The 27,206-nt window shown below is 38.5% G+C and overlaps 1 protein-coding gene across 1 annotated transcript in view; it reads right to left on the reverse strand.

Annotated features, from left to right (window-relative positions):
- Positions 1 to 8,607: 8,607 nt before the first annotated feature.
- The window catches only part of LOC109919602 (dynein axonemal heavy chain 5-like), a 251,683-nt gene continuing 233,084 nt past the window's right edge, over positions 8,608 to 27,206 (reverse strand). Inside the window, exons 74-80 of the mRNA XM_048605989.1 lie at positions 26,039 to 26,244; positions 24,039 to 24,242; positions 21,633 to 21,848; positions 19,516 to 19,728; positions 16,283 to 16,435; positions 12,712 to 12,946; positions 8,608 to 8,761 (exon numbers count right to left, since the gene is read on the reverse strand). Of these exons, the coding sequence (XP_048461946.1) occupies positions 8,610 to 8,761; positions 12,712 to 12,946; positions 16,283 to 16,435; positions 19,516 to 19,728; positions 21,633 to 21,848; positions 24,039 to 24,242; positions 26,039 to 26,244 (1,379 nt within the window). The 3' untranslated portion in view covers positions 8,608 to 8,609. The remainder of the gene's footprint in view (positions 8,762 to 12,711; positions 12,947 to 16,282; positions 16,436 to 19,515; positions 19,729 to 21,632; positions 21,849 to 24,038; positions 24,243 to 26,038; positions 26,245 to 27,206) is intronic.

Below are 27,206 nucleotides of genomic sequence, written 5' to 3' on the forward strand. Positions count from 1 at the left end.
GGGTGCAGAGTTGAATAATAGAACAGATATAGAGAGGTCTCAGGCCGTGCAGGGATTTGAAAATTAATAAGAAGTTTAAAAGAATCATAGTCATAGTCTTACAGCATGGAAACAGACCCTTCGGTCCAATCAGTCCACACTGACTGTGTTCCCAAAATAAACTAGTCCCAGAGATAGTCGGAACTGCCGATGCTGGAGTCTGAGATAACAAGGTGTGGAGCTGGATGAACAGAGCAGGCCAAAGGAGCAGGAAAGCTGATGTTTCTGGTCTGGACTCTTCTTCAGAAATGGGGGAGGGGAAGGGGGATCTGAAATAAATAGAAAGAGAAGGAGGTGGTGATAGAAGGTGTTTAGTGGAGCAGATATGGGGAGAGAAGACAGATAGGTCAAGGAGGCGGAGATGAAGCTAGTACAGGTGAGTGTAGGTAGGAAGTGGGGGTTGGTCAGTGAGGTGGGAGGAGCAGATAGGTGGGAGAGAAGACGGATAGGTCAAGGAGACAGGGACGAGGGGAGGGTGTTGGTCTTGGGATGAGGTTGGGGATGGGGAGATCTTGAAGCTCGTAAAGTGACCTGTCTTCTCTCCCACCTATCTGCTCATCCTACCTCACTGACCAACCCCCACTTCCTACCTACACTCACCTACTAGCTTCATCCCTGCCTTCTTGACCAGCCCCTCCCTCCTCACTGACCAACCGCAATCCCAACTCCCTACCTACACTCACCTTTACTAGCTTCATCCCCGCCTCCTTGACCTGTCCATCTGTTAAACACATCCCACCTGCCTGCGCTTGGCCATATCCCTCCAACCTGACTCATGAACTTATCCAAATGTCTTTTAAACATTTTAACTATCTCTGCATCCACCACTTTCTCTGGCAGTTCACTCCACACAAAAACCACTCTGTTAAAAAAAAAAGTTGCCCATGTCCTTTTTAAATCCTTCTCCTCTCACCTTAAAAATATGTCCCCTAGGTTTGAACTCCCCAACCTTAGGGAAAAGATCCTTGTCATTCACCTTATCTATGCCCCTCATGATTTTATAAGCCTCAATAAAGGTCACCGCCTCAACCTTCTATGCTCCAGTGGAAAAAGTCCCAATCTTTCCAGTCTATTTTTATATCTCAAACCTGCTTAAGATCAAGATATTGCTTGACCACCAGCCAATGTAGTCAGTGAGAAGGAATTGCAGGATGACCAAGTTACAAAAAATAGAATGTGGGAGCCTAGTTGGGACTGTGTTGTAAAAGTTAAAGCTCAAAATAACAAAGGCAAAAATGAGGCTTTCAGCAGCAAGTGAACTGAGGTGGGGTGAAGTTGGGTGATGTTAAGAAAGTGGAAATAGGCCTTCTTAGTGGTGGTACAAATATGAGATCTAGAAACCCAAGATGGGATGCAGTGACACCAAGGTTGCATGGAAGCAGATGGAGTTGCTAGCTAGGGAATGGAATTGGAAGCAGGGGCATTAAGCAATGGCTTCAATCTTCCCACTGTTAATCTAATAGAAAATTAATGGACAGTTTGTTAAAATAATGTAGCAACATGGAGGATTTGAAAGAGGTGGCTGTGAGAAAGAGCTGGTGGAATTAGTGTATTTGTGAAATGTGTTTTTCGATCATGTCATTGCAGAGCAGCATGTAGCTGAGAATTAGTAGCAAGGGGTCAATGATAGCTCCATGAGAGACATCAGAGGTAACAGTGGGCGTCCAGAAAGAGAAACTGTTGCAAATAATGCTGTAAATACAGATTGAGTATAGTCCTACCCGGCTAGATGACAGTGGAGAGGTGTTGACATGGTCAACTATGTTGAAGGCTGCAGACAGGTGAAGAATGACAAACAGATCCCAATAGTGTTTTAACTATTGGCTAAATCAGTTGTCCACCATACTCTTTCGAAGCTGAATCCCTTGGATTTATGGAAGCAGAGATGAGATAATCACCCAGCTTTACAGATCTGTTACTATACAAATATCATATTCTGTGATGCTTTAAAACAGCAACATATTCATCATATGCAAATAAAATTATGCAAATTTACACAATGTGACATGGCCAGTCATGTGGAGCAAAAGTACTGCCTCTTTAAACATTCAACAAGCTTAATATTTAGAATGGTTGTGAGGTTAGTTGAAGGACTGTGTCACTGTATCATTATTCTGCAGTTTAATTCTGCCAGCTGGCTAGGAAAAAGGATTTAATATTTGTAGACTAAAGTGTCACCTAATTGAGGGAACACAATTAAACTCCATAGGCAGAATCTTAGCATATTTTGGCAGTATAATGTTTATCAAGTTTCTTTCCGTGAGGCCATGCGGGTTTTACAGAACTATCATCCCAAATTCGCCTCATTAACAATCTACCATGCCGTTATGGCAGCCTCTCAGCCAATGCAAGCCCGATTGTACCGCTTGCCATAGCCAGAAGTACTCTCACTGCCGGGATATTCCACATTCCCTAGCGCCAGCAACGTCTTTAAAAGGCTCTTGTGCACCTGGACAAGCTCTGTCAGTCCAATGCTGCCCTGCATGGTTTGTGCCATTTCCCCAGACATGGAAAAGAAAGGGAAATTAGTGCTCCACTTTGCAGACAAAGACATGGAAGTCCTGGTTGATGAGGTGCTGCAGAGGAAAGACATCCTTTTTCCACAGAATGCCAGACCCTGCCAGCCTAGTTCATACTTGTCACATGGGTTAATGTGGTCTCAGCCATCTGGAGGAATGCCCAGCAGTGAAGGAAGAAAGTCAATGACCTGTGATAGGGTTAGGGTCCGCTGTACCAGGAAAATTGCCACAATCTGCTCTCTGCTACTGCACATGCTTCCCATGTCTCTAGCTCTACCACTCTCACCATCACATGCAACATCTTCTCTTGCTCACGTTTACCCACCAGAAACGTCCCCCCACCCCCGCCACATCACTCACCCTGCGTGGATTTGTATTACCTATTCACTCACTTGGGACACCTTTCTCCCACCTACTCTAGCTCTTACATCTGTACTACCCACTTTCATCTTACTGAATCTCTCCCTTTTCCTCATTCCACATGGAAACAGTCCACAATAGGGCAGAAAGAACCAGGGTGTTTGGTGGGGTGTGCCTGAAATTTGTCCCTTAGCACCTACAAGGAGATGACACTGACTGCTCTGAGTAGCCGAATGACTGTACCCAAGCCCGTGTGATGATATTTGAAGCTGCCTTTGACTTATTGACTGAAAAGTATCTCTTGATTTGACAGAGGACTACTCTCCTCAGATTTCCAGACATGGCCATCTGTTTGAAGAACAACCAATGTGTTTGTCACGCTGCTGGCACATAGTGCAGGTATAACATTGTTATCATGCTGTACACTAACAAGTCTGCTGTTCAACTGCTGGCTTTGTGTCTGTGCTCTGGATGATGTGGTCTAAGTGCTAAAAGGCAAGGCATGTCAAGTCAGGGATGCTGCCTCTCCCTGTCCTTGTGCACAAAGTATCTCTGCAGCAGCATTCCAATGTTGCTGATATGCTCCAAAGTTCAGCATTAAAGTGTATCAGAGTACAGTAAGTGGAGTGGAGGTGTGCTACAATGGTGCAATGAGACTGGTGTGTGTCGGACACCAGAACCCGTGGATGTGGGATGTGTGTGTGGTCATTACCCATGAACCATGCCCGAGTCACTGACACTGGGTCTCCAAAATGAAGATCCAAATGAGCAAGGCATGAGCTGGAGTCACCAGGTACCCACTCTGATTGTCATGTTGGGAATTCTCTATGTCAAGTTTCTGTCCTGTGGGTAGTAGAATAAAAATGAGACAAGAATAAATAATAATGAGGGTGATAAGAAATGATAGTCCTTGTTAATTGCCTCTCATTGCTCACTCACAAGAATCTCTTCTCACATCTGGAACTTCATTGGAAAATGCATCTTGACACTCCTCCATTGAGAAAGATTTTGCTTGATCTGTTATGCAATTCTCCCAAACTTCTCACCATTGGCCATGTTGTTCAGGGCCTGGGATGATTCTGCCCAACATTACTTAATTGTCCTACTGGAGGAAAAAATGTAATTTTCAGAGTTGACATGACCACTCCTTCGTTGTAAAGACAGCGGTTTCCAAAATGTTGGAACCTCTTGAAAATATCGGTATATTCTTGAAGAATTTGCCAGCTTATTTCTGGAATGTGAGTAAGCCAACAAAAAGGACAATAATTGTAGGAAGCGTGTTTGTATGTCATATACAATTAATGTCTTGGTAAGCCCGCAATTGCAGAAATACGATGACCTTCTTGACTCCTTACAATTCAAGAATTCCGATTTGATTAAATGTTAGATGGTATAATCAACAATTTTAAAATTGTCAGCCGATGCCATATAAACGTGTCCTGTTAAAGTTCTTGATTGTCTTTCTGGCTATTTTGCTACATTTCAAGTTACATCTGCATTAAAGTACACAGGATTAATACAACCAGAGCCGTGATATGTACAAAGTGAGGTTTAGGACTCCATTATCTTTCTATTGTTTTACTTCGATTTACAAGCTCAAATAGATACAACCTCACACTCTCAGGATTTGACACAAAGCCCATTACTAAATGAGTCTTTTTTAACACAACGCAGGTTTCAAATTATAGAACAAAGAACACTGCAGCCCACCATGTCTGCGCCATCCATGATGGCATTCTGACCTAAGCCTGTCTGTCTGCAAGTGGTCCATATCCCTGTATTCCCTGCCAGTTCATATGTCTGTCCAAGTGCCTCTTAAACATTGCTATTGTATTTGTTTCTACCACCTCCCATGGCAGCATGTTCCAGGCACCTACCACCTTCGGTGTAAAAAAACCTGCATTGGACATCTCCTTTAACCTTTCCCCCCTCTCACTTTAAACCTATCCCCCTAGTATTAGATATTTCCACCCTGGGAAGAAGACACTGACAATTTTATATACTTCTATCAGGTCACCTCCTCAGCCTCCAATGCTCTAGCAAAAACAATCCACATTTTCCCAGTCTCTCCAATAGCTAATACACTCCAATTAAGGCAATATGTTGGCAAACCTCTTTTGCACCCTTTCCAAAGCTTCCACATCCTTCCTACAGTGTGGTGACCAGAACTGCACACAATATGGCCTAACTAAAATATGGCCTAACTAAAGTTTTATACAGCTGCAACATGACTTACCAACTTTTATACTCAATGCCCTGACCAACGAAAGCAAGCATGGCATATGCCTTCTTGACTGCCTTATCCACTTGCATTGCCACTTTCAAGGAGCTATGGACCTGCACTCTAAGATCCCTTTATATTTCAGTGCTCCTAAAGATCCTGCCAATTACTGTATACTTTCCTCATGCATTTGACCTCTTGACATGCATCACCTCACCCCTGTCCAGATTAATTCCATCTGCCATTTCTCTGCCCAAATTTCCAACTAATCTATATCCTGCTGTACCCTTTGACAACCATCCTCACTATCCACAGCTCCAACAATTTTCATGTCATCTGCGAACTTATTAATCAGACCAACTACATTTTCATCCAAATCATTTATGTATATTACAAATAGAGTTCCCAGCACTGATCCTCAGCAGAACTAGTCACAGCTCTCCACTCAGAAAAACACACCAACAGAACTACCCTCTGTTTTTTATGACTAAGCCAATTTTGTATCTAACTTATCAACTCACCGTGGATTCAATGTGACCTAATCTTCTGAACCAGTCTACTGTGAGGGACCTTGTCAAATGCTTTAGTAAAGTCTACGCAAACAACATCCACTGCCCTACCCTCAATCATCTTTGTCACTTACTCAAAAAACTCAAATTTATGAGACAAGACCTCCCCTGCACATAGCCATGCTGACTATCACTAATAATTATTTTCCTTTTCCAAATACTAAAAAAGTGAACCCAAAAAATGTGCTGAAGCATCATGCATGTTTATGGTTGCCATATACATCAGAGCAGCTCATTATTAAAATGTGCATCCACAACTATAACAGTGAAGATTTGTTCCTTATTACAGTTTAAAATGCATAGTGGCAGTGCATTAGGCACTGAAAACAGTTTTAAAATGATCTATTGAATCCAGCACTGATTTTTCAAAATGTGTGTATAAATTTCTAAGTGGGAGGTTTTAACTAAAATTATTCTTGGTCTCATGTGCTAACTAGTTAATGACTTTGATGCAATGACTCAGGCATAATTAATGATCACAAATTATGTCAGATTGCAAAATTTATTACATGACTGTCTAAGATTTTGGAAGACAAACCAAAGTGTTGATTACAATAACAAGCTCCATTCAAGGACAGTAACATTTGTATGCTTCACCACCTTCACATGATTCACAGTGCAAAATAATCAACATAAGATACTGTGAAAATAGACACCCTCAGTTTGAATCACATTTTCCCTTTTACTGTCTCCAGTTAACACATTTGACCTCTCAATGTGATTTGTTTCTTACCATTTTAAGAAACTACTAATCAGTCAACACGTACATTGAACCTGATAACCATTCTCATCAAATAGACAAAAAACAGCTATCCATTTTGTACTACTTTATTTAGTCCAGCACTCAGATATTGCTTGTCAGGACACAAAAACACTAAACAATCACAACAACATATGCTACAGGGAAAAATATGTTTATTGGTCAACAAATCATCTCTGATTGACTTCGGCATCCTTCTCTCCAATTGTATACATTTTTCTTGCAAATTTTTGAAACTATTCTCCTTCGCGTGAATGATTGATGTTCAAATCAACCATACCACCCAGTTCTCAGGATTCATTGTTGCTAAATGATAGCAGAATAACATGAACAGGATCTGGTGTTCTGCTACTAAAGCAGTAGCTCAGATAAGAAACTTTTTCTATTGGGCAGACCTGCCTCGGTATAAAAGGCTTCATGACAACTTTTGCTCCAGCTAGAAAGGGAATGTGTTATGGCTGCTGCCTCTGGAGGCAGTTTAGAGGCAGCTATAGAAGCAGGCAAGTGTCGACGTTGCCTGATTAGAAGGCCCACCTCAGACTGAGACTTTCACCTGGCTTTACAAAAAGCTGATGGCCTTCAGCCCCACTCATTCCCAAGTCCTTTCCATGCCACATTACATCCTCATCCCCCCATTCCATGCCCCCTAATACCACTTCAAACTCTCTATGTTGCCTTCATGGTTTCTCATTCAGCACATAAATTGAAATAGACTTCAGGAACTATGTGGAATTGAAAATAATTAAACTTATAACAATCTAATAGAGCCCTCTAAATTTCAGAACTGACACAGCAAAAAAAACTCTCATTAATGAAATCCAAAGATTTTAAAGCCCCCTCAATGGTCAATATCAAATAAAAATAAGCAAAAATTATTCAGTAATCACCTCAAGAAACTTTGAATCAGTAATCACAATGGTACATAACTTTTTAATAGCCTCTTTAAACTGTCAATCAAAAACTAAACTCAGCTCCCATGCATTCCCAACAGACTCAGCTTTAATTCAAGCCCTTAGGAAATATCAACACCCAAATCTATTTAAATTGCAGGAATAAATGGTAATAGTTTCTCCTAAGCTATACTGGATGGCCTGTCAATCAATGCACATGAGCACTGTTTTTTTAATACTCTGGTCAACAGTTGTAGCCTGCATTTTTTTGCTTTTGAAAAGCTGGGGTTTAAACAACTTCAGATCATGATATTTAAACATACCTTATCTGTGGTTCAAGAGTTATTATGTTTCCTCCACAAATTTGCAACTCTCATTGTGGTTTGAGGTTTTGCAGAGTAGAAATGAAATTGGTTTAAAGTTAACAATATTTTTAAATGGCCCAGCAAATTCATGTTTTATGTCTCTGTGATCTTGCTTCACCCCATGCCATACATGTGAAAATTGTATCAGCTGGAAATGGAGGACAGCTCTATCCATTATTTTGAAAGGTCTTTGGAGTTATCTTCGCTCTTCAAAAATAATGCCCAATGTTCAGTTCCTTCTTTTAAATATCACTAAAACTAAATTTCTCTCAAAGAGTAACTTTGGGGACTTGAGACCTTCAACGTGTGGAACCAGTGTGCATATGCAGAACCAGATGTTTGTGCAAAACCCATGATCATTTACATTTAAGATTAAACATTTCTCAGCCAAACTTAGTGACAATTGTGATTAATTGTTTAAAATAGGCAAAAAATAATAATTTTTGTGTGTTTAACCAATAGCTTTCACTAAATGCCAAAGTAGTCACATCATAACATGGGGATAGAATGACAATTCATTGATATAGTCAACTAGTATATAGTAAGTCATTTGGTAATACATAACTTGAGTATTACTGAAAAAAGATATTTACATTCTCCATAGCAATGCCTCGACCAGCGTCCACGTGCCAACAAACTAGCACTGTCTTCTCATACAGTATAAAATGATGTTCATCTTTACATTAGTATTCATGTGAATTGTCCTGATGAGCATAAGGTAAAAAATTTGAATAAAATGTATCTTTTATCAGCAATATTGCAGTCTAGTTGCTGTATGCTAGTGATAATTTCTGGTCAACAGTGTTCTCACCCAATTTGTCTGCTGCAACTCTTCCATTGTCATGATTACATTGTAAGTTTAATATGTCAAATTCAACTGTGCATCTTATTTTACATCACAGAGTATCGCAACACCTCTCAGTACCCAGTAATCAGGAGACCGGTTTGTTCTCAAGTCAACAGCAGCAATATAGTTCACATCAGTTCTCACAGGCTTTTTATAAATTGGACAGGAATACACCAACGTATCTTTAGAACCTGTAAATAAAAAGACAAAACCTAAATCAGAGGAGTTACTGGGTGTCATAAAGGTATATACAATAAATATATAGGTTTGAATCAAGCCAATGAAAGCTGTTGGGGAGAACCATTTGATCAACCTCACTAAGCATTCTGCCATGAGAGCAGAGGTGGTCTATTTGAGCTGCTGAATATAATTGGCTGCCTGCTAAAGCTAAATGTGATCTCTTTATAGGAAAACATACAGGGTAATGTCAGTTTTGGCTGGCCATCACATGAATGCTTTGACACCAATGTTAAGTCAAAACAGAGTTGAATTCTGGGACCAACATGGAATACATTCTTCGCCAACACTGTATATTCTTCTCTTTGCAGGACAAGAGGTAAGTAAAGGAAAGGAGAAAACAAGAACAAGAAAAGAGGGAAGAAAGAAAAGAAATCCATCGAGTGGACGAGCCCTGGCTCAGGAGCCCGAACATCAAAACAAACAAACCATCTCATGGTAGTAGTCTTACTATAGTTAAGGCATTTTGGTCACACTTGGGAATGGCCTGCATGAAGTTGGTGAAGAGATCCATGACTATGAACATTTGCTCATTCCCATTGTTACTGGGATCAAGGTCTGTCAAATCCATGCAAAGACTTCTGGAGTCTTTTGGGATCCAGGGATCCCATTCTGGAGTGAACTTATTTCTTTACTTTGGTCAAAGTACACCTCTCACGATTTCAACATTTGTGATCCAGTTCAGCAGCCATCCTGGGCCACTAACACCACCATCTCATCACAGCAACCATTTTTTCCATTGTTTGGTGTCCTGCTTAATCACAAGCCAACTGCAACACTTGAGACTTAAGTGCCAGGAAGGATGAGTTGCTTCACCTCACTCTGCTAGTTATAAACCAGCTGATATAGGACACCATCCTCCTCTTCCAGCACTGCAACAATTTTCATGCCGTTTTGGATTCCCTCAACAGCTACTGCACAGCATCAGCCTTTTATATAAAAGGGAGACTTGAGCCCAGGCTCTTCCAAGAACAGAGGCCCTGGTGTTTTGCAGCTTGTTCATATCTCTCAGGCTCCAAGGAAAAGGTCTTGACTTAGGTCTAGAATGTGCTAATTCCATCAGCATACACTCATTGCTGAGCCAACAATGTCTATGATGGCTTGGCCGATCAGATGAATTATGACCATATCCTCAAAAACTTTCTGTATAATTAACTAGCCACTTTGTCAGGGCCTGCTGCGAGGTCACCAACAGGTGAGGCATGATAATTGCAGACATTGCCGCTGTCTTCCATTTATCAGTGTCAATGACCATGACCTTTGGAAGCTAATAAGTTGAGGGGAATTGAAAGAGGTGAGGCTAAATGGAAAGCTCAGTTCACCAAAAAACAGAGGCCTACAGTCACCCTATATAGTAAATGCAGCAGAGAGCATGATATCATAGTGGGCTCCTAAAATACATTGTGATGTTTATCACAGAGCAGACCACCATAGCACAAACCATCATCTCACGACATGGAATGCTGCCAAGAAGAATCACTTCTTAGATTATGTGAGCTTGCCCATTACCTAACTTGTACCAATGGGCTTCTTTAAATCCAACTCACCATAATTTATTGTATTGACTTGATGAAAATCCTTCAATAAAGCTAATTCAATCAATTCATAATTCTGTCCACTCTATCAAATCTTCTCTTAATATTCCCCCGTGCCTGTAAACACAGGCCCATTTTCTCCTGACTTTCTTCTTGACACAAAATAGTTTTACTTAGCGTTTCAATTGAATCTGAACAGTATAGTGTTCCATGAAGTCCAATTATTGCTATCAGTTGCACAATGTAAGTAGTTTCCTACTAACAAGAGCGTCCACAGGGCTTTAGTTGCAGAGTTTAACTTATAATAAACAAAAGCAGTGAAATGGAAAGACAAAGGCTTGTCCTCCAGATTGCAATTGAGTGACCCTTACTGAAGGTGCAAATGTGGATGCTGGGCTTCTCTGGAAGCTCCTGGGTCAAATAGCCCATTATCACACTCTAGGCTCAATCTGGGAAAATGGCTATTAGGGAAAGATAAACAGTGATTCAACCAATTATTATTGTCACATTTGCCATGTTGGTGAATTGCATGGTCCAAAGACACAAATACTTTCCAATATTTTGATATACTGCAACCTAACATTGGATATATGACACAGAAATTCGGTCCAACCAAACCATACCAGTGTTTATGCTCCACTCAGGCCTTCCATCTTTTCTCATCCAAATCAATCATCATAACCATCTATTCTTCTCTCCCTCATATACTTGCTTAGTTTCCCCATATATGTATTTAAACTATTCACTTCAAACACATGTTACAGTCGTAAATTTCACGTACTCACCATTCCTGGGGTAAGGAATTTTAATCTAAACTTGGTGACTATCTTATATTGATGATCTATGCTTCTTCCTTACAAGAGGAAACACTCCTTCTGTGTATTGTATATCAAAACCTTTCAGAATTTTAAAACCTCTATTAGGTTATCCCTCAGTCTTCTTGCAAGAGAAAAGAGATCCACCCTGTGAATCTTTCCCATTATGTATTTTCACCCATTTCTGTATCATCCTTATAGACCTTCACACATCATTTCCAGTGCCTTTTAATTGCTTTAATAAAATAGTGACTAGAACTGCATGCAGTACTCATTAAGTATGATCTAAACAAGGTTTGGGACAGGTTCAGCATAACTTTCCTATCCTTTCAATTCAATCTTTCTACAAACAAAACATGGTGTTTCTAATGCCCTTGTTAAGCTGAGGCTCCCCTTTAGTGATTAGTGTATTTGTAATCCAAGTTTCATTATTCCTCCGCCCCACCTAGACTTGAAGCTTACACATAATAAATGACTTCCCAATTAGTTCTGTCAAAATTTACAACCCTACATTTATCTGCTTCGAACTTTATTTGACTTGTGTCCATTCTGCAAGCTGTCCTATAATTAGCAGTGCTAACTACCACATCTCCTGCAACCATTCCCCCACCAACAGCAGCAGCAGCACCACCACCACCACCACCACTGAAACCAACTCCCATGATTTGGCGTCGTCTGTGAATTTATAATTTTTTTTTTTATTCTGAAGATCAAATCATTCATTGTAATGTCTGAATAGCAGTGCTGTCAGCACTGTTATGATGTTATGAAACATCACTTCTGCCATTCCGAAGATCTACCCTTTGTTGTTATTCTCTGTTTTCTGTCTTGAAACTAGCTTACAATTTATTCTGTCACTTGTCGCCTGATTCCATATTCTCAGCATTATTGATTAGCCTCCTATATGGCACATTATTGTAGGCTTTTAAATATCCAGATAAACTACATTATTGTAGTCTATTCTCTCAGTTACCTCCTCACAAATTCAATAAGGTTGATTAAGCAAGATTTTAAAATCCAGGCTGATTATTCATTATTATATTTCACATTTCCAGACATTCTTCTATTCACTGTTCTTGTAAGAGTGCCATTATTTTTAGATGGATTCTTACATGATGGCATAAAACAAAAATGATGTTTTGAGATTGTGAAATATACAGGTGGAGATTTTATAGCTGTGATGAGGAGAAACTCATTACCCACTGCTCTTTCTAACATTAAATCTGTTTAAACTGTAGAAACCCATTAGAAACACAGTTACAATTCATTCAACAAGACAAACATTTTCTAAGATTTTTGCAGTGAGAGTAAAAGTATAAAAGTGGTAGTTCTCATCAATTCAAGTGAATCAGAAGATTTCGATCTCCGGAGACTTCAACACCACAGGTAGAAGGCATCACTGACTGGAGTTTCTGGATTTCTGAATTTAAATAACATAGTTGCTGTAGATATTGGATCAATGATGTTAAAATACAATTGCTGATGCTACAAGACAAATTGTAAGTGCAATATATTTCAGTGCGGTGCTCAGTGTGAACAACATTTCTGACTTACTGTGGTGGTTAATAGCAGAGATATGAATAACGGGCAAAATTTCAAACAAAACTTTTGGCTTTGATTCTGTCAGTCTGTTGTTACGTCGGTCCCATCCAGCACCTTCTAAATACAAGCCATAGACAAAGACTCCCTCAGAAGGAGGCTGCATAACATCTTCCTTTGATGATCTAGTGACATCATTGTGAAGCATCACACTGTCCAGAGCCCAGCCCTTATGAAGCCGAGTAACTTCCTGTTATTAGTCAAAAGAAACACGATTTTAATGCAGAATGCACAGGGAAGATAACTAATTGCATTTTGATATTAAGCAGCAACAATTCCTGCAAGACCTCCTAAAAGGCTCTAATTAATTCTTCTAATCATAAAATGTCAAGCAAAGCTGTGAATCTGTTCAACATGACTTGCAATGTTCAGGGTTTCATTAGAGGCAATATCAGCCTTTGCCTTTTTGTGAGACATGCTGAGAAGTCAAATGTTGTAGTTTAATCTTCCTGGTGACTTATCATGCTTTGAGGTAAAGAAGGTCAGCACTGAAAAATGTGGAATCTACTCCACATAATATCAAGATTAGCTGGTCACATGCTTAATAAAACCTTCTCAAATGCATACATTTTTTGACTTAATTTCTACCCCAGATGTACCCCAGTTCATCTTACTACATCAGTGGGCAAGATGCCCTCCCTGAGTTATATAATTTATTTAATGAAGAATGATAGAGAATTTTATCATGTCTTCCCATGCTCTTATGGCACTGGGCTGATATACTCCAAAATCATTTCGCATAGGATTTCTGCAAGAAAAAATAACACAGAAAGCAACTTAGTGATGAAATTGAAATTGTCATCAGTGTTAATTGTATATTAATTATTAAATTGTATTCAGATGATGGGCATGAACTGGAGTTCACATATGCTTCTACATGGAGGAACAGACTGAGACCATAGTTGTTTGGTTTGATAGTGAATGATTGCAATGCGTATCACAGAAAACATAAGCTTCTAAGTATGTAAAGACTAATCCCATGTCCAGCACTACATGGCTATCTTGAATAAAATGATAAATCAATTTGATGCCTTCCCTCAGCAAACTGTTGGGACAGGAATATTTTTAATACATTCCTCCAACCAAGGAAATTTATATCTATATTACTGTGTTTCAAATTGATCCACATATCAACATAGCTGCAAAATTTCCATGATATCCTTAATGACTCAAGCCACATTGAAGGAATTTGACATTTTATAGCTGATAGCTGGGTTTAGGGAAACAGAAAAACGTTTGCAAATACTCAGCAAATATCCCATATCTATGGAGAGAAAAATAGAATTAACATTTCAGGTTCATGCCCCATCATCAGAACTCAAAGTGCTTCGCAAATATTTTCAAAGGTATCACTGACCTTCATTTTGTTCTTTCCACCCCTCACCTCATCTCTACTTTACCTGTTACCTCACCACTCATGCAAACCCCCATTTCTGTGTCTTGCTTAAAACCTGTTATCTGTCTAAGTAGTGGCACGGTGGCTCAGTGGTTAGCACTGCTGCTTCACAGTGCCAGGGACCTGGGTTCGATTCGGGCCTTAGGCAATTCTCTGTGGAGTTTGCACATTCTCCCCACGTCTGCATGGAGTTCCTCCGGGTGCTCCGGTTTCCTTCTGCAGTCCAAAGATCTGCAGTGTAGGTGGATTGGCCATGCTAAATTGCCCATAGTGTCCAGGGATGTTTAGGTTAGGTGGGTTAGACATGGGGAAATGCAGGGGTTGGGGAATAGGTCTAGGTGGGATGCTCTTCGGAGGGGCAAGGGACTTGTTGGGTCAAATGGCCTGTTCACACGGTAGGGGTTCTATGAATCTACTCCCAGTCCTGACAGAGGGTCACCAATCTAAAATGTTAACTCTGCTGATACTAAGAGATGTGTCCAGAGTTTTCCGTATCTTTGGCTCTATTTCAGGTCTCCAATGTCTATTGTGTCACTAGTGATGCTCTGGCAGCATATGTGCGGAAAGGATCAGGGATAATGTTTTGTTGCAAATGAGTCACCTTTTCTGAACAGTCATGTTCAACTCAAAAATATAAATTCTCCTTTTACTCCTACAGATACTACAGACCAGATGAATATTTCCAAAATTTCCTCTTTCCATTTCGGTTTACAGCATCCTCAGCATTTGATTTTAATCATTCTGCTGTGTTCTGCTTTTGTGAACAAATTAATGTAGCTTCAATAGCACACTAATGGAGTTCTTGCTCAAGGTGGCATTACTGAAAGTTTGAAGCAATACCACTTGAAGGCAAAGAGATGTTACTTTAGCACTGGAAGGTGCAGAGGCTCCTTCACAAGAACACTACATGTTGCCAAAGATTTAAGTTAAATTTTACAAATCATAAAAAAAAACTCAGCACTTTCTTCCTGACATTGTACATTTGTAACCAGGGTCAGTTAAGATGGAATGCTCTGATGATCAACAACTATATCCTTGTGCAGGAGCAAGAGTAATAAACATATTTTATGTTTTGAACATGAACTAGATCAGTTACTCAGTAGCAAAAATCTTCAGTGTTGCCAACAAAAAAAGGACATGGGGGTGAATCTTACCTTTCATGACTAAGTCCAAGTTGCATCAAGTTTTTAGGAGAGATTCTCGCCATAAGGCTTAGCAAGATTTCTCAATATATCTCACCAAACTCACCTCATTAACTAGCTACCCCATCCCTATGACATTCCTCACACTCGTTTCTAGTCCCATCTTACAATATGCCATACCTGGAATAACTTGCCACTCAAAAGGTATCTGTTGAAAGATCAGCATCATTTGCATCTGTGCCATCTTTAAAAGCCCATCGTGTACCCAGACAAACACTATCAGTTCAGAACAGCACTACGCAGTTCCTGACATTTGCCCAGACATGACAGACAAAGAGAAACAGTGCCCCACTTTGTAGACAAGGATCTGGATGTCCTGGGGGACAGGGTGATTCATGCATGAGGCATCTTCTTCCTCAGGCAGTGGAGCCTCTAGCAAGCATAAGTGAACCAGGTTAGGATTATTTGCCAGGCTTATACCACATCCAATCACAGAATCACATCTAATATTTGACATTATATTTCAGGTTTTACATGCATGGGCAAATTAAGTATAAATCATTACTCTCCCTATTGTAGACAGCCAAAAGGAGGAGCTTTGTATCGAAAGGAAATTGCATAAGCACCTGAAGGGAAATACTTTTCACAGCTACAGCAAAAAGTAGGAAAGTGGGACTAATTCAAATGCTCTTACAGAAATCTAGCATGGATTGAAAGGATTACATGGCCTCCTTTGCTGCTATAACTATTTTATAATTAGACTGCAAAATCACTTTTTAAAAACATGATTGAATTCAAAGAACTTTGAGAGACTCCATCAGGGAAAATACATTTTGAGAAATTCAAACCCCTTGTCCATCATTCTTTCAAAAGATAGATTTAATAAACAGTCGCTTAGCCCTATATTCTCTGGTATGCGCTTGACCATTTGGCTCCTAATAATCTTCATTAAGATTAACTGGATGAAAATGATGCACTATTGACTGACCTGTCTCATAGCTGTAAGGAATCCCTGAGGATTGAAGAAACCTGTCATCCAGAAACAGTTTGGCCTCCCTTCAAAAATCCAAGAGTGGAACTGATGGTTCCTTTCCAGTAACTCAGTGAACCAGAATCCCAAAGTACTTGAAGCCCAAGATGCCTTTGTAAAATTAAAAACTAAAATTAAACACAATACCAGAACACTGAAAACAGATCCAATATTCACAAATGTTTCATAACCAGAATCTGTATATATATTGCTCAAGATATTAAGCAACATATAATTATATCAGAGATTTCCTTTTTGTGAAACATTTAATGTTTTGTTTCAATGTCACTTTGAATGGTAAGAGGACATTAAGATGTGTGGCCACATACATAAGTATTCATTCAACCTACTGACAGATCTTGCTCAGACAGGGAGCTGGTTTATACAGAAATGATTTCAAAACAGGTTGAAATTCCCTCTGCACCACCCGAGTAAGAAACTTTACTCATAACCCAAGAAGAGCACCCTATATTGCACCAGGAAAATGGCTGTCTCCTAGACTACTCATTCTTGTGGCTGACAATGCTTCAGGTATGTTTGAACATTGACCAATTTATACCATATTGACACTACTGCTTAGATTTTCACAACAGAGCCTCCCGCTCATTGTGAAAATTGCAGAGGGTACTGAGAGTCAGAAATCCTGCCCCTGAACATGTATCCAACACCATTTTCCTAGCTTCAGGAATAGTGACAGGTCGCGTTTCACATATGTGCATTTTGTGGTGGCAGCTGCCAATATAGACCAATGGCTGCCTCCAATCATGTGAGATTTTGGTTTCCCAGGTTTGGGAAACACGTATGCACAGTAGACCTTATAAGTGCTGGTCTGAATCTTGTGGAATTCTTCTGGATAAGTCAGATACCTTTTTTGGATATGTTGCCAAGACACCTCTGGATAGAACGGGAAGATTTCAAATTGTTAAAATTACACATGTATGTGCATAATAAGTGCATAAACTCATTACCTGTCAAGCTCATTGGGAACTGGCAGAAGTGTCAAAAAATTGTGAAAAGCAAATGTCAAAGTTTCAAAAGGGCCGGTTAAAAGTGACTTTCAAGCTTACAAGGAATTATAAACTTCTGTCCTTTAGATCTTTAAAAATGTCTTAAATGTGTTAAAAAAATTGCTTGTTATTTACTCTGTTGACTTAAAGCTGAAGGCTACAATTACTAGATTAGTGCTGCATGAATGATTTCACAAAGGTTCTTGACTTGCTCGCCGAGCTGGCTTGTTTTCGTTCAGGCATTTCATCACCATGCTACATAACATCATCAGTGAGGCCTCTGATGAAGCAATGTTGTTCTACTCCGCTTGGAATTTATACTGTCCAGTCCATTATGATAAGTAGTGTCATTTCCGGTTTTGTCACTCGGCAATCAAATCAACAATCTCACCCACAACCTGAGCAAAAATCTTTGCTAAAACTTTATTCATAAAAGGTCCATTTTCATGGTAGGGTGCCTGCCGATTGACGGCTTGATTGACAGCTCTGCACATTTCTAGACTCTTTGAAGAGGTATCATGTATTCCAATATCTGTTTTTTAATAAGGGATTATACACTTGAATAAAAATTGTCCTCTTACAAGGGATTATAAAGTTGAAGGAATATAGATTTAGTGATTTTTTTTAAGAATTATGGAGGCTTTTTTAGTTAAATAATGTCAACTGTAGGCTCTTGACTCAAAGCTTAATATTATTTAATCACATTTTGGGTCTTGGGGCCTGCCCACAAGAGACAATGGTTAAGTTGGCAAAGTAGGTGTAAGGACAAAAAGGGGTTGGAAGGGACAAGGTATGAAATGAGTTTGCACTAAGTTGACGTAGGGGCTATATAGGAGGCAGAGAGTGGCATAGGTTGTATAGGGGTTGTGTGACTTGGATTAGCATTGATGGGGCATCGTGAGAGAGTGGAAGGAAAGGGGGTGTGAAGATTGAGGCTTGTTTTATGTTTTATTGTGTTTTTAAAACTTCAGTGCAATGTTGGTGCAGACAGTCAGGCCTTCTAGAGTCATCTGGTCCAATTCCCAGAGAACCGGGGCATCCAGGAATGAAAATTCTAAATTCCGAGAGACTGTCTCTTTGGGGTTGGTTTGTGAAACCTGGAAATGTCCTTACTCTGTGTTCAGGCCTAACAATTTGTATGGCATTCACTTTGTACGTATTATGAACAACTAACCCAAATATGCGAATGTGCACATTAGACATACTGCAGCAGAGTATACTGCAGGGTCAGCTGTACAAAAATTGCCAATAGAAAGCACCATCAATATGAATATAAGCATCAAGACCAAATGTCTCCATGACAAGAAGGAAGTTCTGCTACATTGTGATAGCCAAAGTGAAACTGTTGGGCATTGCAATGTGTACAGAGGTGGTGCAGAAAACTCTCCAAATTATCTTCCTTATCAAACAAAATGCTGATCCCAGCATAAGCTCAAACTACTACCCATCCCATTGTACATATGCATGTAGCCTTCTGTAAGTGCTATCTATCCAAATGCATAACAACTTTATAAAATATATGAACATCGTTTTAAAAAATGCATTGTTCAAAATAACTGTCTGGTAGAGAAAACAAAATAGTTATAGAATGTGCTAACTTTTCCCTTTCAGTTCTGACATTATTAATAAAACACGGTTCCAGGTTAATATATTGTTTTGAGAGATGATTTACAGTCTCCAATGAACTTCCTGACACAAACAGATTGGCTTAAAAAAATGGTACAACCTGCCTGGTGTGCAACCTCTCTACTTAAACTCAATAGCTGGATTGACAATCAACTTTTAACACAATCAGAGCATTGTTGCAGATAACCTTTAAAATCAAGGTAGATTACTGTCCTACTATAAATGGCCTAATTCTTGAATGTTAATCATTTGCCACAGCTAAACAGTTAGTAAACGAGCAAAGATTTGAACCTGATGCTACTGTATGTTGGTGAATCAGTGTGCTACATCATGAAAGATATAACAATTATCATTCTAATTATTATGAAAAATTGCAACTTAAAACAAATTTAAGTTTTAATCAGACAAAATTATGGGATAAATTTATTGCCTGTGGTCTAGCAGAAAATGATCTTGTGTGATTGAAGGAGTCCTCTGAAATTAACAGTTAATGTGGAAGCTACTCCATCTCAATCACCACACAAAATATTGTGCATATTTATAAAGCATCTATCTTACCTTTAGCCACCTGGCTGGTATACGTGCATCATACATACAGTCTAGTGCATCACGCAGGTTTTCACTCATTATAATTGAACCGTCTATGGCAAGTTTCAGATCCATTAGTGTGTTGCGCACCAATGAAATCACTTGTTGCATATGATCGATCTCCTGATGGAGGAAAATGTTCATTGGCTGAAAAATACCCATCTGTGCCAATCTTTCTTTAACCTGAAGTAAGGAAAAGAAAACTGTAGAATTAAGTAAAGAGCAAATAAGTTATTATCACGAAGTGAAACTAAGCATTCCATCAAAAACACCGCACAGTAAAATATCAGAAATATTGAGACAATACTAATGAATTATATTTAAATAGCACACTGTTGTGGCTCAGAAACATCTCAAAGAGCTTTACGTACAGCAAATTATTTTGAACTGCAGTCATGCTATTACACAGGCAAACCTAGAATCACTTTTACACAAATGCCAAATGGGACAAACAGCCAGCTCAATTGTTTTTGGTAGCTTACGTTGAAAGTGAAATATTGGTCAGAATGCTTGGAAAATGTCTTGCTCTTCTTTAAATAATACAACAGAATCTTTAAAAAATTGACTTCATATATCATCCAAAAGTATCATCTTCAAATATATAGGACTGCCTCAGTAATGTTAGACTGGAATATAGTCTGAAATCCTGGAGTGGCCTTCAACCTATAAGCATCCACCTCAAAATCAAAACTAATAAAAATCACATCTTGTAAACTATTAGCTGTGAACTTTCTCAATCTAAGTAAATTACTAATTGAAAAAGTATATCCTAAACCATTTTAATGAATTTATTCCGATGTTCCTTCTTCAACAAAAACTGGTTAAAGGGAAATGCACACTTCAGAAAACCTATAATTTAAGAGGAACAACCACCTGCAGAGTTCTTAGTTATAGCTTTGGAGCAAATGTCGGAAATAATCACATCATTCACAATGCAAAAACAACCATCAACAATTTGCTGCTCAAAAAATGAGACAACACCAACATGTTTGATCTTGGGCTAAAATGGTAACTAAACTTAGATAGTGCTGGAATCAGCATTTTTTTGCCGTAGGGTGAATGGTATTTGTATCAGGTTTTATATATATATATACACCTTATATGTGCATATAGAAGGTTGGCACTTTATAGGGCTAGTTAAATTTACCTCACATTTCTATACTGTTAATAGAATAATGGTCTTTTTAAATTTTCCTTGGATGTTTGTGTATTCAAATCATTCTGCCTTCTCTGCAAAAGACTAAGGTTGCCAATATTTGAAGACAGTATCCTTCAATAGTCAAAGTGTGGTACACGTTTTATAAATCCAGAATGGTTGGGACAACAGAATATCCAAGATATGCATACATTTTGCAAACAATAGCCATCTTGCTAAATAAGCATGTGTTTAAAGCTGAAATCAAAAGTAATTTGTTTCAGAAATTAATATATTTTATAATATGTGTTCTCAGTGCATTCTTTAATGTTCAAAAGCTGAATAAAAAAAATGAGAACATGTTGCCTTGCCTAATGATTTTAACATTGAACAATATTATTGCATCAGTTTCTGATTCATCAAATCCAACTCTGTAATGGTTTCAAAAATGTATAGTATTTATGTACAACATCCTCATCCTGAGATCTCAAGTCTACAAATACATCTTGCAGGATGATCATAGAATAGGATCCGTACAGTGTGGAAGCAGGCCACACCGCCCCTCTGAACAGCATCCCATCCAGACGCCTGCTGTATCTCTGTAACCCTGCATTTTTCCCATGGCTCATCCACCTGGCCTATACATCCCTGGATATTATGGGCAATTTAGCATGGCCAATACACCCAACCTTCACATCTTTGGAGTGTGGGAGGAAACCAGAGCACCTGGAAAAAACCCACGCAGACACAGGGAGAATGTGCAAACTCCACAGACAGTTGCCCAAGGCTGGAATTGAACCCGGGTCCCTGGTGCTGTGAGGCAGCAGTGCTAACCACTGAGTCACCGTGCCACTCCAATTTGATATTTGAGTTAGTCCATATTTTCCAGTACATGAAATATCTAAGGTTACTATTTTAAATACAGTGAATTAGGACTTTCTACACAACTTACTTTATAATTTACGTAATCTGGAGGTAATTTCATCAACATGTCATCAGCTAAATGGACAACTACAGCCTCTCGTGTTTCTCTGATCCCTGTTGAGCTATCCTTTGGCTGGATGCTGAGAATTGTATCAAGCACATCCTGAGCCAATTTCCTTTGATAGATGATGTCAGCATTAGGATGGAGGCCAAAGACCTCTGGTGTATCGTATGCTGGTAGACTCTATCAAACACAAAAATATATTATGCAGACAGGCATAGTTTTATTCTTAATTATTTAGGGTATAACAACAAAATTTTCTTGCATATTTCATGTTGCAGGTTTGAGGAACACTTTCTGCAGTCTCTTTTAATCTCATGTCATTACTTCTTCAGAAGCATTGAAAAATCAGCATAAACAGCTTTCTTATGATTTCTCCAAAGACAATCAGGAAAGACATGCAAAAGCTGCAAATGATGGGTTAATTGAAATTTGCAAGATTCAAATCAATATGTCATATGTATGATTTATATAGATTTCAATATCATTTATTTTAGAACTTAGATTTTGAAATAAGGACAGGTGGGTTTAGTGATTAACTTATCAGCATTTCTAGAGCCACGGTTTTTTTCAAAGCAGTATGAGCCAAATTTCAGCCTTCAAATTGCACGAACTACTGTGTTTGTGGGAAAGATAACAGGAGTTAAAAACTCAATATTGATTTTTATGTTCACTCTTAATGCTCAGAAACATTTTCAATTGCAGTTGCTCCTGAAATATATTAAAACATTGTATTTTTATTACCAGCAATTTCATTCTTAATTGTTGAAATAGCCAAGAGACTTTGGACAAGTGAAACAAAAACAGAAAATTGCAGAACTGAAGAGGAGTCACCGTATTCAAAATGGTAACTTTGCTTTCTCCCTGCAGATGTTGCCAGACCTGCTGAGTTTCACCGAAAAATTCTGTTTTTGTTTCAGATCTCCACCAATCACAGTTCTTTGTTTTATTTTCGACTTTGGACAATGATCATTTACACATTGCAGTGGAAGAGGTGATTGGCAACAGATTCCATGATACCATTCTCAGAAAATCAGGAGATTTTACAGAGTCTTCTTTCAAAATACCATGCACAAGCAAGTTTTTCTTCAAAATCAAATGTGTTGCTTCAAGGGAGTTTGCTTTGGACAAATCGATTTCCACATTTTGTTACATCATAAGAACAATTCTAGTCTGAAAAGTATTTAGTTGATTGTGAAACTTTAAGAAATAACCAGCAAACCTGGTGAATGAGGCATACTGGTCCCAATGTGTCTTGTTTACTTAACATGGAGGTCCAGTATGGCTACTATGTTCATTTCCAAGTATTATTTTTTGTTTATGATTACCTGTATGTCTTTTTTTGTGACCAACATGTCAAAAAGCCATATTAATGCTATGAAAATTGATCATTAAAGATAGGAACCGCTGCAGTCATATCAAATTGATGTAGCATAACTTTATATGTTTTACTTTTTTGCTTACATGTACAACAACTTTGTCATAAATATTCTCATTACAATGAAAATTACTGAATGATTCTGTTTTATTATGTACATAATTCAAACCCATTTGTACTATGTATTATATGTATTTGTCTTTATATAAACCAACAAATTTTGAATGGATCAGTTATGTTAAATTGGATGTCACACAATGAAAAAGTGTTACACTTTGCAAAACATAAAACGTATTTTCTATTGCTAAAGTTGCCTTAAGAATGCAATGTTCCATTCAAAACATATTTTAGTTGAATTGTTTTTTTTGGTAATAATTGTATACTGGATACAGTTGTTCAGTCTTTAATCACTCCATGGGTTGGGAGTCAGAATTTGAGGTAAAAGTTGTTTTCTTTCTCTGTACATTACAGTTCTTCTATATGAGAAATTTGCCTAAAATAAATTTGCCTATAACTAAGCATGGCATACAATAAAAAATATGATTAAATATGATAAAGATTTATATGAAATGTGAGCACAAATATTTTTATTATTTAGACAGATACAGATGGTTTCCTCTATAGGCATTTTTAGGCTACTTGAAATTTTCTTTTAAATTAAATGATAGAAATGAATTTCTTTCTAATAACAGATGTGAGATATAGGGCATTGCATTTCCTCAGCCAGTTTCTGCACAGCATACCCATTTCCAACCCACAATGTATTAACTGCCATCACCTTCCTATCTCAGTTGCCTTCTTCCATCCAATTATCCCTGATTTCTAAACTAAGTCAACTAAGTCCTAAGGCTGGACCTCTGAAGCCACGGCAAACCAATGAAGCACAACCTTACGTTCTTAGAAGCTTGAACCTACTGCTAATTTACCGTGTACATGAAAGCACTGTCAGGAAAAATTCACAAAGTAATAAAAAAAGCTTTATATGAAAAACAAACCTGTATGTGTTGCAAGTATTGTTCTACTGTAGTACCGTTAGGGATGGTGTAATCCTTATAAAAGCAGAAGCTTGGTCCAAACATATGCTCACCGAACCACACTTTAGCAAAAGTTTTCAATAGTCGCTTATCATAATCATCTGTGACACGACCTCCATATTGGATTTCACTAATCATGTAGTAAACTGTATTCCAAGATATGCCCTGGTGAATAGGATCAAGTATATATGCATTCTCTGATTAGTCTAGAACCAGACTGAAACTGGAAATGACAGTTTAAAATATAAATTACAGTGCATAACAATGCTGTGGAAATATGCAGTTTAAAAAAAAAAATCAAGTGATGAAATGTAATCACACAACAAACAGATACAACTGGTATCAATTTCTATAGTACAGAGTGCAATCCGCAGATAGTAAGTTTTAAACCCTTACTAGGACACAAGAGAAGGTAGACAGTTCTATTACATGAAGGTGAGAAAACAAAATAACAAAGAATTACTGAAAGTAGCTGAAAGCAACTATTGCCTTGAACACCTGCTGGGGAATAATTTCTACTGATTGTTACACGTCAGTGGCATTTTCCATATTAGCTATTTCCAGAAAGATCTAAAATTTAAACAACAGATGGCAGTAACACAGAGTCAGGGAAAATCTCTCCTTCCATTGACAGTGGCACTGTTAAAAGTTCGGTCTGGTAAACAAGCCCGTGGGAGACCGAATAAGAGAATTTAACTTTTGCCTGTGACATCCCATACTATCAATTTCAATCATGCTCTCAGGAGGAGACATGGAGAAGTAGGAGAAGAACTGAGCAGCTGGACATTCATTGCCATAGGTGAGGTTTGAAAGCAACTCAAGCTGTCTACATTCTTAATTAGCACCTATGTGGATTAACTGAGGAAGGAAAAAGGCATTTTACCTGAAGATGCGATGACCATCCCATATTATATTCTCTCTCACCAACACTGACTAGTTCAACCTCTGTTTATCACACTTCTTTGCCCTTGCCTCGGCCCATGTGCTGCTGAAACCCTCATCCATCCTTTTGGTTACCCAAGGACTCAGATAATGTAATGTTCTCCTGAAGGTCTCCTGTTCTTCATCCACAGTATAAGTTTTAGTTCATTCAAAGTTTGCGCTGGTACCTTAGCTCTCACCATGTGATATTCATACATCATGTCTGCGCTCACCAACTTCCAGTGACTCCTTGTCCAGCAATATCTTACATTGACAATTATCACTCTTTGGTTAAAATCACTCAATGGCCTCTCCTCTCACTATCTTTGTAACTTTCCCCAGTCCTCTCAGAACTTGATGTTCCTCCATTTCTGGCCATATTTGCACCCCTGATTTTTTTTGTTCCATGATTGTCAGCTGTGCATTCAGTTTATTAAACACAAGACTCTTGGATTTCCTGCTTAAACTCCCCACCATTCTGCCTCATTTAAGATGCTCTGTAAAATTTACCACTTCGATCAACTAATTGGCCACTAATCTATATGTAGTTAGGTGCTAAATTTTTTTCAGATTAAGCTCGACTTGCCTTTAGAGGTTTTACTACATTAAACTAACTATATAACTGTAGGTGTTGTTACAAACAAGATAATTAAAAGGCTGTGCAGTACATAACATTTTCATGGAATGACATATTAAACATCAGTGTTCTCATGTAGTAATACTTCCATTCTACATAACTGCATAGAAAACATTACTTTTGGGTTTTGGTTTTCTAAATCTGCCCTATCCCTTTTTTATACCAACAGAATGTAACTACACTCAAATTCTTATATTCCCCATCTGTTACAATGTGCAGCATGACCAGGGAAGAAATGAGGATGACTATTTGTCTGCATTGCTACAGAGTGGCAAGCATGATTACATCAGCATTTAGGGAAAGTTCTAACTATTTAGAATTACAATTACATTTGTTGGAACTAAAACAGAATTGGTACGATTAAAAACATTAACTGTTCATCTGTGAGGAAAAGTTTTTGTACCTTTTTGCTGTCTGTATCGTCGAGGTGGTTTTGCACAAACTGGATTGTAGCATTTAAATCAGCTTGATTAAACTCATAAGGAATATTCCAGCCAAGAGGTCCAAACTTGCGTCTTTCCTGCACCGTGGAATGAAGGAAAGCTATTGCATATAGCATGGGTTTCCAATGAGGTGCGTTATTAACATCTAGTTTGTCTTGGCTGATACCTTAACAGTCAATAAAATTAGAATTGCATTGATGGAATTCTCTTGACAATCCTTAAAGTTACAAGGATTATTTGCTATAAATTTCTGATTCTATGGTCAATTGTCAATTAATTGATGGCACACAGGTTTAAGCAATGGTCTTGAGGAAGTTTGAGCGTTTAGTATAAATCTTTAAGGAAGGCATCAAAAATGGAAAAAAATTCATTGTTACACCTCGATCTCATTCAGCCTAACATTTCTATGTTGACGTTTATGTTTCTCATCAGCCTCTTCCCACCCTTCAACATTTAACTGCATTAGCCTGTCTTTCTATTCAATTTTCCATCATGCGTTCATCTAGCTTCCCCTTAAATGCAGTTATTCCATTCACTACATTTGTTGCAAATTAATTCCAAGTTCAAACCACTCTCTAGAGAATTCTCCTGAATTTCCAAACTAGATTTATTGGTGATTATCTTATATTTTGGCCCTCAGAACCAAAATTGCCAACATGTAGAAACATCTCTAGATCTACCCTATCAAACCTTTCATAATTCTAAAGACTGCTGTTATGTTACCACTCTTCTCTTTCCCCAGTTAAAAAACACCCTAAGCTCATCCAATCCTTCCTGGTGGTGTCTGATGCTGCTTGGCCTGCTGTGTTCATCCAGCTCTACACCTTGTTATCTCAGACCCTCTGATGCTGCTTGGCCTGCTGTGTTCATCCAGCTCTACACCTTGTTATCTCAGACCCTCTGATGCTGCTTGGCCTCCTGCGTTCATCCAGCTCTACACCTTGTTATCTCAGATTCCCCAGCATCTGCAGTTCCTACTATCTCTGAAACAATTTCAACATGCAATGCTTTATCAGCCACCCGAGTTCACTAAAAAGAAAAATGTTCTCTAGGGCAAGAAACCTGTTGTGTGGCCTATGTTTCACTCCAGTACCACACTTTTATGGTTGACTCTTAATTGTCCTTATA

Source organism: Rhincodon typus, chromosome 15 (genome assembly GCF_021869965.1).
Source record: "Rhincodon typus isolate 14 chromosome 15, sRhiTyp1.1, whole genome shotgun sequence".
Taxonomy (NCBI): domain Eukaryota; kingdom Metazoa; phylum Chordata; class Chondrichthyes; order Orectolobiformes; family Rhincodontidae; genus Rhincodon; species Rhincodon typus.